This window comes from Balaenoptera physalus (genome assembly GCF_965194825.1).
Source record: "Balaenoptera physalus genome assembly, chromosome: 5".
Lineage (NCBI taxonomy): Eukaryota > Metazoa > Chordata > Mammalia > Artiodactyla > Balaenopteridae > Balaenoptera > Balaenoptera physalus.
The window spans coordinates 119,816,195-119,830,388 of NC_138884.1; the positions used below are offsets into that span (position 1 = coordinate 119,816,195).

At 36.7% G+C, this 14,194-nt stretch overlaps 1 protein-coding gene across 2 annotated transcripts in view; it reads right to left on the reverse strand.

Moving 5' to 3' along the window:
- Positions 1-14,194, reverse strand: part of COL25A1 (collagen type XXV alpha 1 chain) — a gene marked incomplete at its 5' end in the record, with an annotated part of 476,870 nt that overhangs the window by 35,017 nt on the left and 427,659 nt on the right. For both annotated transcript variants that reach the window (XM_082463101.1, XM_082463100.1), the window contains 5 exons: positions 4,575-4,601; positions 6,659-6,709; positions 7,341-7,403; positions 8,256-8,336; positions 10,554-10,598. In XM_082463101.1, coding sequence (XP_082319227.1) covers positions 4,575-4,601; positions 6,659-6,709; positions 7,341-7,403; positions 8,256-8,336; positions 10,554-10,598 — 267 coding nt within the window. The remainder of the gene's footprint in view (positions 1-4,574; positions 4,602-6,658; positions 6,710-7,340; positions 7,404-8,255; positions 8,337-10,553; positions 10,599-14,194) is intronic.

Genomic DNA, 14,194 nt, shown 5'->3' on the forward strand with positions numbered 1-14,194 from the left:
TATACTCTAATATGAGGCTTACATCATTCAATAAATGAATACATATTAAGCATCTACTACTTGCCTGATCTATGTAAGGCATCGGCTATCAAGAGGAATACTTTAGTACTTAGAATACAGTACTTGTGGGAAAAATAAATAGTCACCAATTTTTTTATGGAGACGTGTATAAACTATTTTCTATTACCAATTTTATGTCATATTTTAATAATGTAGTCTATAATGTTCTTTACTGACTTTTATCTGCATTCACTGAATAGACAGCATATGAAAAGCTTGAAACTAAAACTCATACTTAGGAATTCCCTGGCGGTCCAGTGGTTAGGACTCTGCTCTTCCACTGCAGGGGACACAGGTTCGATCCCTGGTCAGGGAGCTAAGATCCCGCATGCTGCACGGTGCAGCCAAAAAAAAAAAAACCCTCATATTTAATAATCATTTAAAAATATCTTTTTAGTTGTTGTGGAAAGAAGACTAGCATAAAGTGCATGAAAGGTGGAAATCTCCTTTTCATTAAAAATAAAAATCTCTAAATAACTGCAAAATACTTCTTCCATACTCTCCATTATTGCCACAAGAACCTCGTAAGAGGGCGTTTCCAGCGCAAACAACATACAACGTTTAGACCACAAAATGATCGATTAATGTAAGGAGCCACGGCACTGACCTCACGCCTTCAGCAATGGCCAATTGCACACCTGCCACCAACAGGGGGCTATGGTGTTTGGTATTGAAGAAGAAAAAATAAAAATTGAGGGAGGATTTGACACTACACTAAATAATAAAAACATTTGGGAGAAATTATGAAATAATCCACATAATAATTTTTTAAAGGGGAGGGTGATGGGAGAAGAATTGTCAGCCTTAAAAGAGGACGGTTGGCATGTATGTAATTGAACGACAGAACATTTATGGCATTGTTTGTTACGGGGTCTTCCTCTGACACAAAAGCAGACGTCAGAGAAAACAAAACTGGGCCGAGCTCTGTGCGAACACAGTCTGTTTTCCAGTTACAGAAATCTCAGCCGTAAGATGGTCACTGAGTAAACCGGAGTTCTTACTTAGGGTAGAAAGAAAAGTCTGAGATTTGCACTGAAATGGAAAGTTTTCTTTACTTACTGGAAGACCAAGGGGTCCTCTGTCACCCTTTTGACCTGGTTCACCCTTCAATCCTTTAACACCATTTAACCCTGGTTCACCCTAAATGCAAAAGCAAATGCCGATTTTGGTTGCTATCATGGGTGTTTCAACTTCGAGAGAAGAGAGCCAGTCTCTGAAATGGTTGCAGATCCCAGTTTTAGGTAACAGCAGAGTCAGGCTAGATTTGTCTTGCAACAGTTCAAAAATAATTTAAAAAACTTTAAGAATGAACAAACTGAAATTGACAATTAAAGAATATTCTAGGAAGCAGAACTCCTGAGAAAGTGTGCTCCTTACAATCAAAATGTATATGTCTGAGCTTCGAATTTTTCAGTTTTACCTCAAGGAAATTGGTGTTATGCTACGTTGTTCTGACCAAGTAAATCAAAGACAATCGGAGTGGAGGATACTGAAGGAGGCTGAGCAGGAAAGACTCACTCTGCTGGAATGGAAAACTGGAATATGCAGGACAGTGTTATATATATGAATATTTTAAGCCTTTAAGCATATTGCCCAGGGGAATGAGCTAAAAATGTAGCAACTGACTTTTAAAGTAATGTCATTTGGTGAATCCTCGTTCACTGACATTGCAAGTCAGGTCCCTACACGGATTAATCAATAGAATAGACAACAAAGAGCCAATCCTAGAAGAGAATGTGAAGATCACAGAACTTATATGTGGCTTTACTAACTGTCTGTCTGTCCAATCTTAGAATAAAGTAGGTTAGAATTTAACTTAAGGTGACAATACAAAAGCCATGATAAGTGATAAATTCTCTTGACTCTGTTTTTAAAAACCTAAGAATGTAATACACTATTTTCTATCAGCAGCAGCATGTTAGAAATAGAATTCTGACCTGTTCCCTTTTCAGCTTTTAAGTACAGATATTAATTTCATCAAGAAAATCTTGAAAGACTTGTGGAAGGAAGATGATTTCAGTTTTAAATGCCCTATAGAGTCTTAAGTGGTGGAGGTGGGAGAGGGGAGACGTTATGCTTACATGGCAGGAGGGATTATTAATCTGGGCAGTATTTCCCAGGTTTTTGCTTGATGGTGCAAATCAGTGCAGTACTTGTTAAAGAGTCCAGGGCACCACCTGGACCATAGCAGCACAGGAATGGTATTTTTAATGTCTCCTAGGTGATTCTTCTCATCAGGAAATTCTAGGAAACAGTGAGCTAGAGTCATCCATGGAACCATGCTATATATTTGAACTTTCAAAGGGGTCACAAAATAATAAACACATTGGCATGACCTAATGGAGTTTGGCAGTTCTGAGGAGAGGAAGTTTGCAATGCTGCCACTGTAGAAAAGCCAAATGTTCTATGGCTGGTAAAGTGTGATCCTGGGAATGTCCCAGAGCTAGAGTCAATGTGAGATTAAAGCCAAGGCTCAGTAGTCAACTGCAGTTAACTGGTCTAAACTTGAGATTCAGGGCTTTGCATGTGTGTGGACTTTCATTCAGCAAGTGATCTTAAGATGATGAATACGCAGGGCAGCCTTGGTAGGCTATGAAGGTCTTTGGTGAGGAATCATGCATTGATAGGAATGGGTGTTAACTGAGAAGGTAAGTTTAAACAATCAAATTCTGGGGCAAAAATTTCAAATTTCAACTCTGAACCTAAATTCTAGTCCCAGATCTGTCATTTAATTGGCAGTGTAATTTAGAGCAAATAACCTAAATCTCCTGAGTCTATAGTTTATTATCTATAAAATCAAGGAACTAGCACAGGTAATCTATGAGATGTTTTCAACTTTATAATTCTCTGAAATCTATGATTTAAATAACAATTGAAGTTAAGTGTAGGCAAAGTGAATCATTGCCTTGTAGATATCAAAAAGATCTTGGGCATCTATTAATGTAATGGTGATGGGGTAACTGAATCACTCATAGAATTAAAAACTCAATCTTGGTGGTTTTGGCCTGAGTCATTACAATTAATCTGGTCTTCAGTGGTACCTTAAAATCCAAACAGAAGTCAACAGAAGGAAATATTATTTAGTCCAGTGTGAGGAAAGAGGCCCAAGAAGGCTAGATAAGTACCTAGACCACAGAGCTGATAGATAAGCTCTCTTTTGACCCCAACAGAAATGTTCTTACCCTAAACTATAATCCACGCCACTGAGACACTGTCAATCACTGGCCTTATCAGAAGGTAAGGTATTCTAAGAAGAATAAAGAGGCACGAACTCTTTCCTTTCTTGGGTGAGTCACCTGCTTCATTTCGAAAAGGAAACTCAGGTTTCTGGAGTCAGACCAATCCCTCTGCCATCCCTAAAGCTGGGTGGTCAGCGGGAGTGCTCAGAGGAGAGGGTGGGCTGCCTCTAGGCTTTCTGATTCTTAGTGCCAACACTGCATTTATGTGTCCCCTCACCCCCTCTCCATTTCAATGCATCAACTCACTACTGCGGAGCTTTCAAGAGTCATTGAACCTTTTCTCAAGCAGCCTTGAGGACTAGCTGAATTTTTCTGTTCAGAACAAAGCATCAAAACACAAGATTACAATAACAACTGACGTTTATTGGGTGTTCATTAACAGCTGCACCACATATTCTGCGAAGTGTTCTATAATCATACCTCATTAAATCATCACAACACTCTGAGGTAAGTTACCTAGTTGAGTAAATGAAGGATTAGAGAGGGTAAATAATCTCCCCAAGGTGACACAGCCTGTCAGTGGCAAAGCTGAGGTTAGAACATACGTCCTCATCACATATGCTCACTGAAAGAAGAAGCATGTCTTTCAGGGCTCATTTTAATCCTCCAAGGTGTCTTCTCGGTCTACACAAAGGCAAAGAATGCACCTTCATCCATCTTCACAATACAAACTGCAATAATTCTGACAAGGAAGGGATATTCTCCATTGTTCTCTTCTTAATTCAGAGTATAGAATACATACGTGTATGTGATGTAACCTTCTCCTCAGTATAGCATACTTGATATACCTCACCTCATTCTAGACTAGTCACCTCTGGGGGAGTACAAAATTAAGATGCTGGATAATTAAAGCATTTAGATGCAGTACTGCTATATGACAAGCAAGAAGTATCAACTAACAACATCTGAATATACAACTAAAGATACCATACTAAGAAAGAGCATCTGGACTAGTCTGAGAATCTCATCAGATTCACTTTTTTTTTTTCCTTTTAGAATGTTGATTTTGAGTATATTATGATTAGTAACTTAAGAAACTTACATAGTGACAAGGAAAAAGGCAAAATGAGGACTAATTCATCTCTAGGTGATTTCACTTAAATTTGTTGTAAGTCATTCGTTGTTGTGAAATTTAAACATCTGGATACTTAAAGGCTTAAAGATTATCAACATTACTTGACAAATAAATAAGACAGGACAGACATGCTTCTGTCATGCTTCCCCACAATTAACAATGAAAAAGCCATCAAATAATCAAGGGATTTGTTGGATTACCTTTGGTCCAGGAAGTCCATGGGGTCCCTGAAAATGGAAAACACAGCTTTTAATTAAGAATTGATTCACTTTTCCCCAGCAGAGGTGACTATTAACTATTATATAAAGTAACAAAAGAGATGTATAACAAGAATCTTCTTGTTTGAGCTATAGCTAGAGGAAGGCCAGTGGATGTTAATACCTAGTGAAAGTTCCTTCTAGCTCTTGGATTGCTCTGTAATAGGAAATTCATTAATAGCAATTCTTTCTGCTAAATACCTGTGAGAGGGAGGGGGGAATCTGCCAGGGTTATATGGAAGAAAAAAAAAAAACAGAAAAAAGTGTTTGTGAACCCACACTACTTCTATTTTTCAAATCCCTATTTAAAAAAATCTAGGTGGAATATGTGAGATACCTTATGAGTTTAAAATTTGCTTAAAAAGCTTTGAACTTTAAGTACCAGTGAAGAGGAGACCTTTTCAATTACTAACTGCCCTAGACCCGAGGTTTTAAGAAATCTAAAGGAGCAAGAAAATGAGGAGATGACAGTCAAGTTTGGAACCCTGTTGCATCATTTCTTTAAGGCTAAGAAAAGGATTCTAGTACAGGAGTGCTAAACATTATTATTTAGAATGCATTCATTTTTACAAAGATGAATTATTCAAGGCTCTTGTAACAATTATTTACCAGTGGAAGGAAGTCACAACACATTCATGGATCAGGGCTTTTCCCCTGTATTTTGTGGAAAATCTAAGTATAGAGACTAATTAGTCAACCTAAACTAACTAAAGATTACTGTGGATTGCTTTAAACTTTCAAGTCATTTAAATGAACTATTTGGAGACAGAAGTATTTAAATACTCATCAGCAAAATCATACAATAGTAGGAAAAAGTTGTTGTTTTTTTTTAAGCAAGCAATACATAGATATTTGTTACATATGTCTACATTGGAATAATATTTTCCCTTTGGATACGTTATGGATAAACATTTTCAGGAAATGGCCATTTTATCAAGTATTCTTATTTCATTTTAGAAATGGTTTTAAATTCCTTTAAATTAATTAATTTTATGATATGAATGGATATAGCATTTTCAAATTTAATTTTCTAACTTAAAGTGGCGGGAGTATTAAAAAAAGCCAAAAGTATGCCATTTGCTTGATTCTTAAAGCACTGTTTAGTTTTAAGAAAATCAGGTTAATTATAATTGTTTTGTGGTATGAAATAGAAACGGCACTTAGTAAGACATAGATGATTGGGTCTGGGGCTACGCTCTGTGGTTTAGATCATTCCAATGATGTTCTTTGTTGGAGCACAACAGGAGGAGAGATTGACCGACAGTTTATTTAATCTCTGTGATTGAAGACATATGGTTTATCGGGACACTGACGAGACAAATGTGACCTTAGAGACTGCCTGACTTGTTCCCAACCTATCCCAGTCAAAAGCATTTGAAGCATTCTGCCTTCTAGTTCTAGCCTTAACAGAACTGTCATTAGGTAGACATTTGGAGAATTATGCTGGTTTAATGGCTACCTTCCTCACTGAACATAAGTTCTATGAGGACACCGTCATTGTCTCCACTGGTCACTGAGGGATACTTGCAGTAAACACTGTATTTACAGAAGTATGTAAAAGTGAAAAGAAAAAGATCCAACAATATGTACCATCTGTGGAAGTGAGACAATTTTTATCATATTATTTTATAAATGTTCTTATTGAACATTTCATTAAAGGGTCTCAATCCTCAAAGTTGGTTAGAAACATTCATTAATGGCTACAATTATTAATCTTGTTACGCTATTAATGGCCTAGAACAGTGGTTGGTTAAAATGATTTTCCAATGTTCATACCCTAAGAGTGGAGTAAAGCTTGCCAAATCTGTTTATTCAACTTGCCTATCACAAAACTACCCTATCTCTTTCCAACAGATGTGCTTGGGAGAGTGAAAGACAACACTGTAAAATCAGAAAAGCACCTCCTATTTTTTGTCCATTCCACAGAGAGTAGTACAACATACAGGCTCGCTGTTTTGAGGGGTGCGTTTCCTCTGGTAGCATGCTCTTAAACAAATGATTATATTTTGGAGAGAAGGGAAACTTACCATGGGGCCTGGTGGGCCATGGGGACCTGGTGGGCCTGGTGGGCCTATGATCTGCATGTCCGAAAAATAAACATGAATTTGGTTACTTCATTTAGATAAGGCAGTTAGGCTTGAATCTCATGCTGGGCTTCTGCTAAGGCCATTAAATGGTTGCAGAGGAAGAAGGATACTGGAAGAAGTGATGCATTTGATTCTCTACATTTGGAAATTCCTTTGTGAGAATAAAAAAACTTAAAAAAAATACAGTTGTTCTACAAAAGCCAGAATAAATCAAAAGTACATTAAAAGAAAAGGAAGCAACTGATTACCAAGAAATGCTATAATGCTACAACTACTATTAAACTCTCAAATATTTCACTAAGCAACAACAAGGCTCTGGAGGAAAAAAGAACATAGGTTCTACATTCACAGAGCTCTACCCAAAAGCGTCGTGGGAAAACCATTGATTTTCTCCTCGGGATTAGACAGCCCTCTGAAAAATCGCTTCTAACTCAGACCTCTGAGACACTTTTGTCTCTCGCTGTACAAGGCTGACAGATATTTCTTCTACAGTTTGACAGACCAAGAGGTTCATGGCCTTTCTACTGTTGATAAACCATCTGGCACAGGTTGAAGTCGGTGAATAATTGGCCCATTTCAGAGTTTTTCGGGAACCATGGAAGTTCAGCCCCCATGGACTTACGGAAGGACCCTGAGGACCTGGCAATCCCGAGTCTCCTTTTTCTCCTTTCATTCCATTGGCACCCTACAAATAACCATTAAGAGTTGAGCTGGTCAAGTAAGGAACAGCTGAATTTTCTCCCCAAATCCATCATCCTCTTGAAATTTTTATAATATCATGCACATGATAATGTAAGAGAAGGATTTATCCCCTTGCATTTTAGCCTCAAGCTAAACAGCAAGCTTCCTCAAATCCCTAGGATTGTGCGTGATAGGTGAAATAAATTATAAAGTAAATGAAACTAAGTTCTGCTTGATTGGTTAAACTTATACATTGCTAAATATATCCAATTATAACTGTTATATTTTTAATGGTGGTGCTGACTTAAAATAGCAGTCCTTTAACTTCGTTTTCACTGACACTTATTTACACATTTCCTTGTTTTAAAAAATGATCTAGGGCAGTGAGGTTTTCTACATTTTGTTCCCCACATTTTTCTACATTTCCCCTCCAGATTCTCAGTAAAAATTATGGGGAAAACCATAAAAACACCATCCCATAATATTGTAACACAAGGAGAACACTACCAGAGTAATTTGTTTTTTAATTATTTTGTATTTTTTAGTTTTTTAAAATTATTGTTTATTTAAAAATGATCAGTTACATCCTACATTAATGACCAACTCTATTTATTTTACTATCTTCTAGTGAAAATAATTCAGGAAAGCATAAAGGTTTATTTTATAATTCATTTGGTTAGATGCTTTAAAATTTTTTCTAGAGCCTTAGTTGTAGTAATTAACCAAAAACACCTCAAATATTTAAAAATAAAAACATTAAATGAACCATTAGATGAGACTGCAGCTAATAGTACAACTATTTTCTGATTATTTAATTTATCTTAATATGAATACATCTTTAAAAATATAAACATACCGGTAATCCAGGAAGTCCAATTCCTCCTTTTTCACCTGGCATACCTGGGTCCCCCATGTCTCCCTTTGAACCTTTGAGTCCCTACAAATGATATGGTTTGCACTTAAGAATCATACTGACCATGGATGGTTACATAATAGGGAAAACAGAATTCCAGATTACTTTTGCCAGCAGATGGGCCTCAGGCTGAGATGATTCTGATTTTCATTTTTAGGTAGAGTTATCTCTTACAGCAACCTTCTACATTGAATCAATACTATTTCCTCTTGTAATGGAAGAGATTAAATTCTATTACTTAGGCCATTTAAGTATGAAAAGCAGGAATGTAAGTGTTGAAATCATTTCTCCTGATTCCACATTTTTACCTGGCAGCTAATTCTATATCACCAGTCCTGAAAACAAATTAATGGGTTTAATGCACAATATACATTTTGAAGCAGGACCTAGTGTTATAGTAACAAAGGTCCAAATAAATTTTTCACATCTCCACTCATTATATCCCTCTATTCCCATTAAATGCAGGCAGAGGTTCCAATCACCAACAGTTTTCAATGGTCCCATCTACAGACAGGTAGATCATTCACTATACACTAACGCTCAATTAATGCTTAGAAATACTTCCACTTTTCCAGTGTTCTTATTTTGTTCTCGTGACATCTCTATGAGGTGATCCAGGATGTGATTTTTTATTCTCTTTTTACAGTGAGGAAATAGATATATGTGTATTTTGAATGCAAAAAAATAGGAATTTTGTGATACTAATACTGAAATTAATGTATATCATTAAGCATTTTCATCCAAGGAGGTTCACTGCAGTATGACCAGATGGCCCATTCTTCAGCAGAGATGATCATAGTTATTTTAGTTATGGTCATAGGGATCCCTGGTTGCACTAACCTGTTCACATTTTCTATACTAAAAACTACTTAAGGACAGGAACTTGTCTTTTCTTGTTACGTATATCTATTTCATAGCACCTACTTCAGAGTCACCCACTAGGTGGGTGGGTAGGTACCTAAATAGATAGATGGATCTTATAGTTAATCAGATCCTGGTTGGTTTTAGGAATCTAATAATAGAGAGCAGGAGGATAGCTAACCCACTGGACCTAGTAGTAGAAGAAGACCTTGTGAAGCCCATAGAAAAAAAATTCAGCTATTGTATATGTAGGGATGACATACCACGTAGTATGTCATTATGTATGTCAAATTATTTATAATGACTAACTGGGGGAGGTAATACGATCAGATTTTTAAATGCTAATGTGATCTCTGATGGATATAGCAGATCATCTAAAGTCTCTTTTATAACTACCACATGTTAATTTAGTGTGATGTTATATGATTTCAATATACAACTCTGATATTAAAATAACCCTTCTCTTAATTTTCTTATCTAATACTATCTCCTGAGAAGGATATTTCACAAACTGTATCAAGAATGTCTTTGATTTCTAATGATCTTCTTGATTTTAGCCATTTCTTAGGTAAATAATAGAAGCCCAGAAAACATCAAATATCTTGAAACTAATCCTTGTGATTAGATTCTGAATTTTGAATACTGTCCACATTCTCCTAGTCAGATTCATTTCTACCAGGGGTTGGGAAACCATGGCTTACAGGCCAAATCCAGCCCAGGAATTGTTTTTGTACAGGCTGAATGTTTAAAACAAAATTTAAGTGGCATTAAAAAAATCTGATAGAGAATGTCTATGGCTTGCAAAGCCTAAAACAGTTACTATCTGTTTCTTTATAGAAAATGTTTGTCAACCTCTGTTTTAGGGGAAACCCCCGGAGATACTGCCATATTCTACAAAGCTGCAAGTGTCCTGCTTGTTTCTGTCTTTTCTAATGATCTAGAAAATTAGGTACAATCTTTATTTGGGAAAAGAAAACCATGTCAAAATAACACATGTAAGCAATATCTAATTTTGCGGAAACTACCGTCACAGCTTTAAATCTTGAATTATTTGTATCCACTGACAAGAATTAGGCGATTCTTACTAAATTGGTAATTATCTTACAAGTCTAATAAAAATTCACAGAGATGTCATGGTAGATTGATAGGGATTATTAAGGCAAATCTAAAGCATCATATAACTTGTATGTTTGTACAAAGAAAACTAATGCCTAATTTAAAACCAATTGCTTTTTAGAGTTAATGTAGTCTCTAGAACAGAAGGTAAGAAAAAAAATAGAGAATATCATAAGTCAACACTCATGCCTTTTGGTCTTCAAACCTATAACAGAAGGTCATCAATAATGATGCTTTAAATGACAGTATGTCTTTGAAAATTACCTGCTCTCCATCAACTCCTGGGACTCCTGGAGATCCTGGCTCTCCCTATTAAGATAAAAATTGATGGCTAGCTTCTTATTTATTATTGGTAGCATACTACACCAAGTAAAAATGAGGCAAAAAATGATGCTAGTTGGTAACAGTACAATTTAACTTTCAGCAAATGCATCATAATTCAAGTACGTTATTACATCATACCACATGACTATACAAAGTGAAATAATGTTTTTTTTTCTTTTGGCCACACTGTGCGGCATGCAGGATCTTAGTTCCCCCACCAGGGATCGAACCCGAGCCCCCCTGCAGTGGAAGCCCAGAGTCTTAACCACTGGACCGCCGGGGAATTCCAAAATAACATTTTTTGAATATTATGTATAATAATACTTACATATCGCTAAGATTCAGTGTTTTTATTTTTTCCCTCATGTGAGATTCAGGCTATAAGAACTTGGTGAAAGAAAACTGAAATCATCTGATGGCTGACCATATCCTATAGGAACAACCTATATGCCTCAGCTAGTTAATTTTTTCCTCCTTAAAATTCTGTATGATTTCTCTTATTTTCCAATTTGAGAAAAAAGCAAAAACATGGTAGTTAACTCAAGAAAGAGTAAAATGAAAGGCCCCATATGTTTATAATATTTAGCCTGGCATTGTTTGAACAGTGAATACAAATTCATAATGATTGTGAATGTGCTATTTCCAGATAAGCCTCACTGAAGGATATAATAAATCAGATAATATCTTAATCCACAGAAAATTACTTTTGGATCAATTCAATTTCCTATACTATGCTAGGAACGAACTAAGTTTACTATTCATATTATGATTTATTAGAACCCTTGACAAACCCAAAATAGATGGATTTATTTTTTCTTAACTGAAGATGTTCCATTAAAGACAAATTAAAACAATGTGCTAGAGATTTATTCAAACAACAAATGTCCAGTTACCTTTCAATTGGAAAGGTACTGAACAAACAAATTCTTTGAAAGGCAAGATATTATTTTATATCATTGGATCATTTATGTAGACCCCATTATAAATATCTCTGATGCCCACACCTCGGAAACTTTGTAAAAACAATTCTTTGGAGTGTGTGAGTAGCCTGCCTCGCAGACAGATTTCCAAGGGAACTGACTTGAGGCTGTATTTTTCTAGAAAGTCTTGTTTGGTGATGTTATAAACCACAATATTGAAATGGTTAGAGCTCCTTTCCCTGGTTAGAACTTTAAGAGCTATTGGTCATAGTGTGAAATCTGAGCCTTTCAAATGTTAAAGGAAGGCATGACAAACACATGAAAAAAAAAAAAAGAAAAAAATCTTTTAAAAAAAATTCCAGATTTCCTGCTCTTTGTGGTAGCGGCAACATTTATTTTGCCACCAACAAGTCTGTTAAGGTTGGATGCAACTGGCTAAGCCCTAGTTTCATGCAGTCTGAATACTCGTCAGCACTCTGGGTCCAGTAATGGTTGCTATGCTTTTCCCTTCAAAATGTGACCCACAAATGTTTAAAAGAAAAATATAATTCATGAGTTATTCATTTATCCTGCACCCACCAAAAGTAGTTTGTAAAGAGTTATTTGATGTATAAGAAGTCAAATAGTCCTTGTTTGATAAAGGAAGGAGGAATGTAATTTGAATAGGTTCCCATTCAGTCTGAGGCTGTGTGTCCTGAGTGAGAATGGGTTTTATATTTGCCTCGTGTCGAATTTGCTGACTCCTGGTCATAGGCACATCTCCCCCCAGTTATCCCAACCTTCTCAAGGGGAGATAATGGAAAGCATAAAGGACTGTGTCAACTAAGCCAAGATCTCAATTACGAGACCACTGTGGCGTGTACGAGGTGGGCCAGAGTGCTGGCATAGTGGGAAGGGTGGCACGGTAAGAGGTAAGGGAGTATGACTAACAACCCTCCCCCACCCTACTTGTCTAGACATTCACTTGGTCAATTTCTTTTCCTTTCTTTTCCTTTCCTGTGTTTTTTTTCCTTTCAGTTTCAGCTCGAAGTCATCCTTGACCCCAAGGCAGAGAGGAGCCTTCCTGTACGCATCTTAACCAATGCACTTACTCTCTTTATTAATGATTGTGCCTTTATTTGCCTTTCTCCATCCCTGGGCTAAAAGCTCCTTGTTAAAACCCCTTGCTGGGCTTCCCTGGTGGTGCAGTGGTTAAGAATCCGCCTGCCAATGCAGGGGACACGGGTTCGAGCCCTGGTCCGGGAAGATCCCACATGCCGCGGAGCAGCTAAGCCCGTGTGCCACCACTACTGAGCCTGTGCTCTAGATACCACGAGCCACAACTACTGAAGCCCATGCGCCTAGAGCCTGTGCTCTGCAACAAGAGAAGCCACCGCAACGAGAAGCCCGGGCACCGCAATGAAGAGTAGCCCCTGCACGCCACAACTAAAGAAAGCCTGTGTGCAGTAACAATAGACCCAACGTAGCCAAAAATAAATAAATAAAATAAAACCCCTTGCTACATCCTAGTATCTTTACTAGATATCAGTATTTACCATGGAATAGAGGCCCCAAATTAATTGTTGGTTAATATAATTAATAAATGAATAGCAATTGGATTATAAAACACAGGGGATGTAGGTTTTAATGATATAGCTTTCTTGGCTAGGTAGCTAGGTAGCTTTCTTTGGGTCAAGTACTTTTTGGGCTTCTGTAGGCCTTTGGGCTATAAAGAAGAGTCAAGTCCCAGAAGTTTTTGAGGTTTGTGTGGAATAAGGTACATATTTAGCATTGAGGACAATTTTGCTTCTGGAGACTTAGTCAAGTGGGGGCATAAAGCAAGGAACTTAGATCTTGGTTGACTCTACACAAAGGAAAAAGGAATCTACAGATTTCCCTCTAGGTTTTCTAGTCCAGCTCACCAAGATACTAAAGAATAGGGATCCAGGCCAACTTGCTTACTAGGAATAAAGACTGCATATGATTGGAGCATTTTTTGTGTTACATCTCTTAGAGAGCAGAATGTGGTGGAGAAATAGAAAATTAAAAATCCCCAAACTTACAGTAATGTTATACATGAAATCTGTTTGAAATTAGCGTCTATGTTCTAAATATATCTCACATAGCCAAGGACCTCAGTAATATTTTACTGCATATTCCTTTTAATAATAGAAAAATAATTATTTCTATGTGCTAGCTTTCAGTTTTTAAGTATCTTGAAAGAGAAAAGTACAAAAGCTGATATGTGTGTGTGTGTGTGCATGTGTGTGTATGAGGTAGATTTAGCAAATAAAATGCCTTAAGAGGCATAAACAAAAGATGGATTTTGACACCACTTGAATCTCCTACAAAAAACCCAATGATGAAAGTCGTATTTCAACACGTGTAGCTCAGTTCTGAAAAGCCAGAATCGCTGGCCATGTGTTAATTGATCGAACGTGGTTTAATAAGCTTAAGTTTGGAGGGAAAAAGCTAACGTTACCAATAAATTTTAGATATAATCAAGTAATTTGGTTTCTACTGTTCATAGTTGGTATGTTTTATTAGATGAAATTTAAATGGCAGAATGTTTGAATATATATATAGCAGGATGTGTTATAAAAGTGACTGAAAGTGATTCCTAAAATTGTCATTTGTGAATGTGTCATGCTGAAGCTTTTCTTGTTCTTTTTATTATGAAAG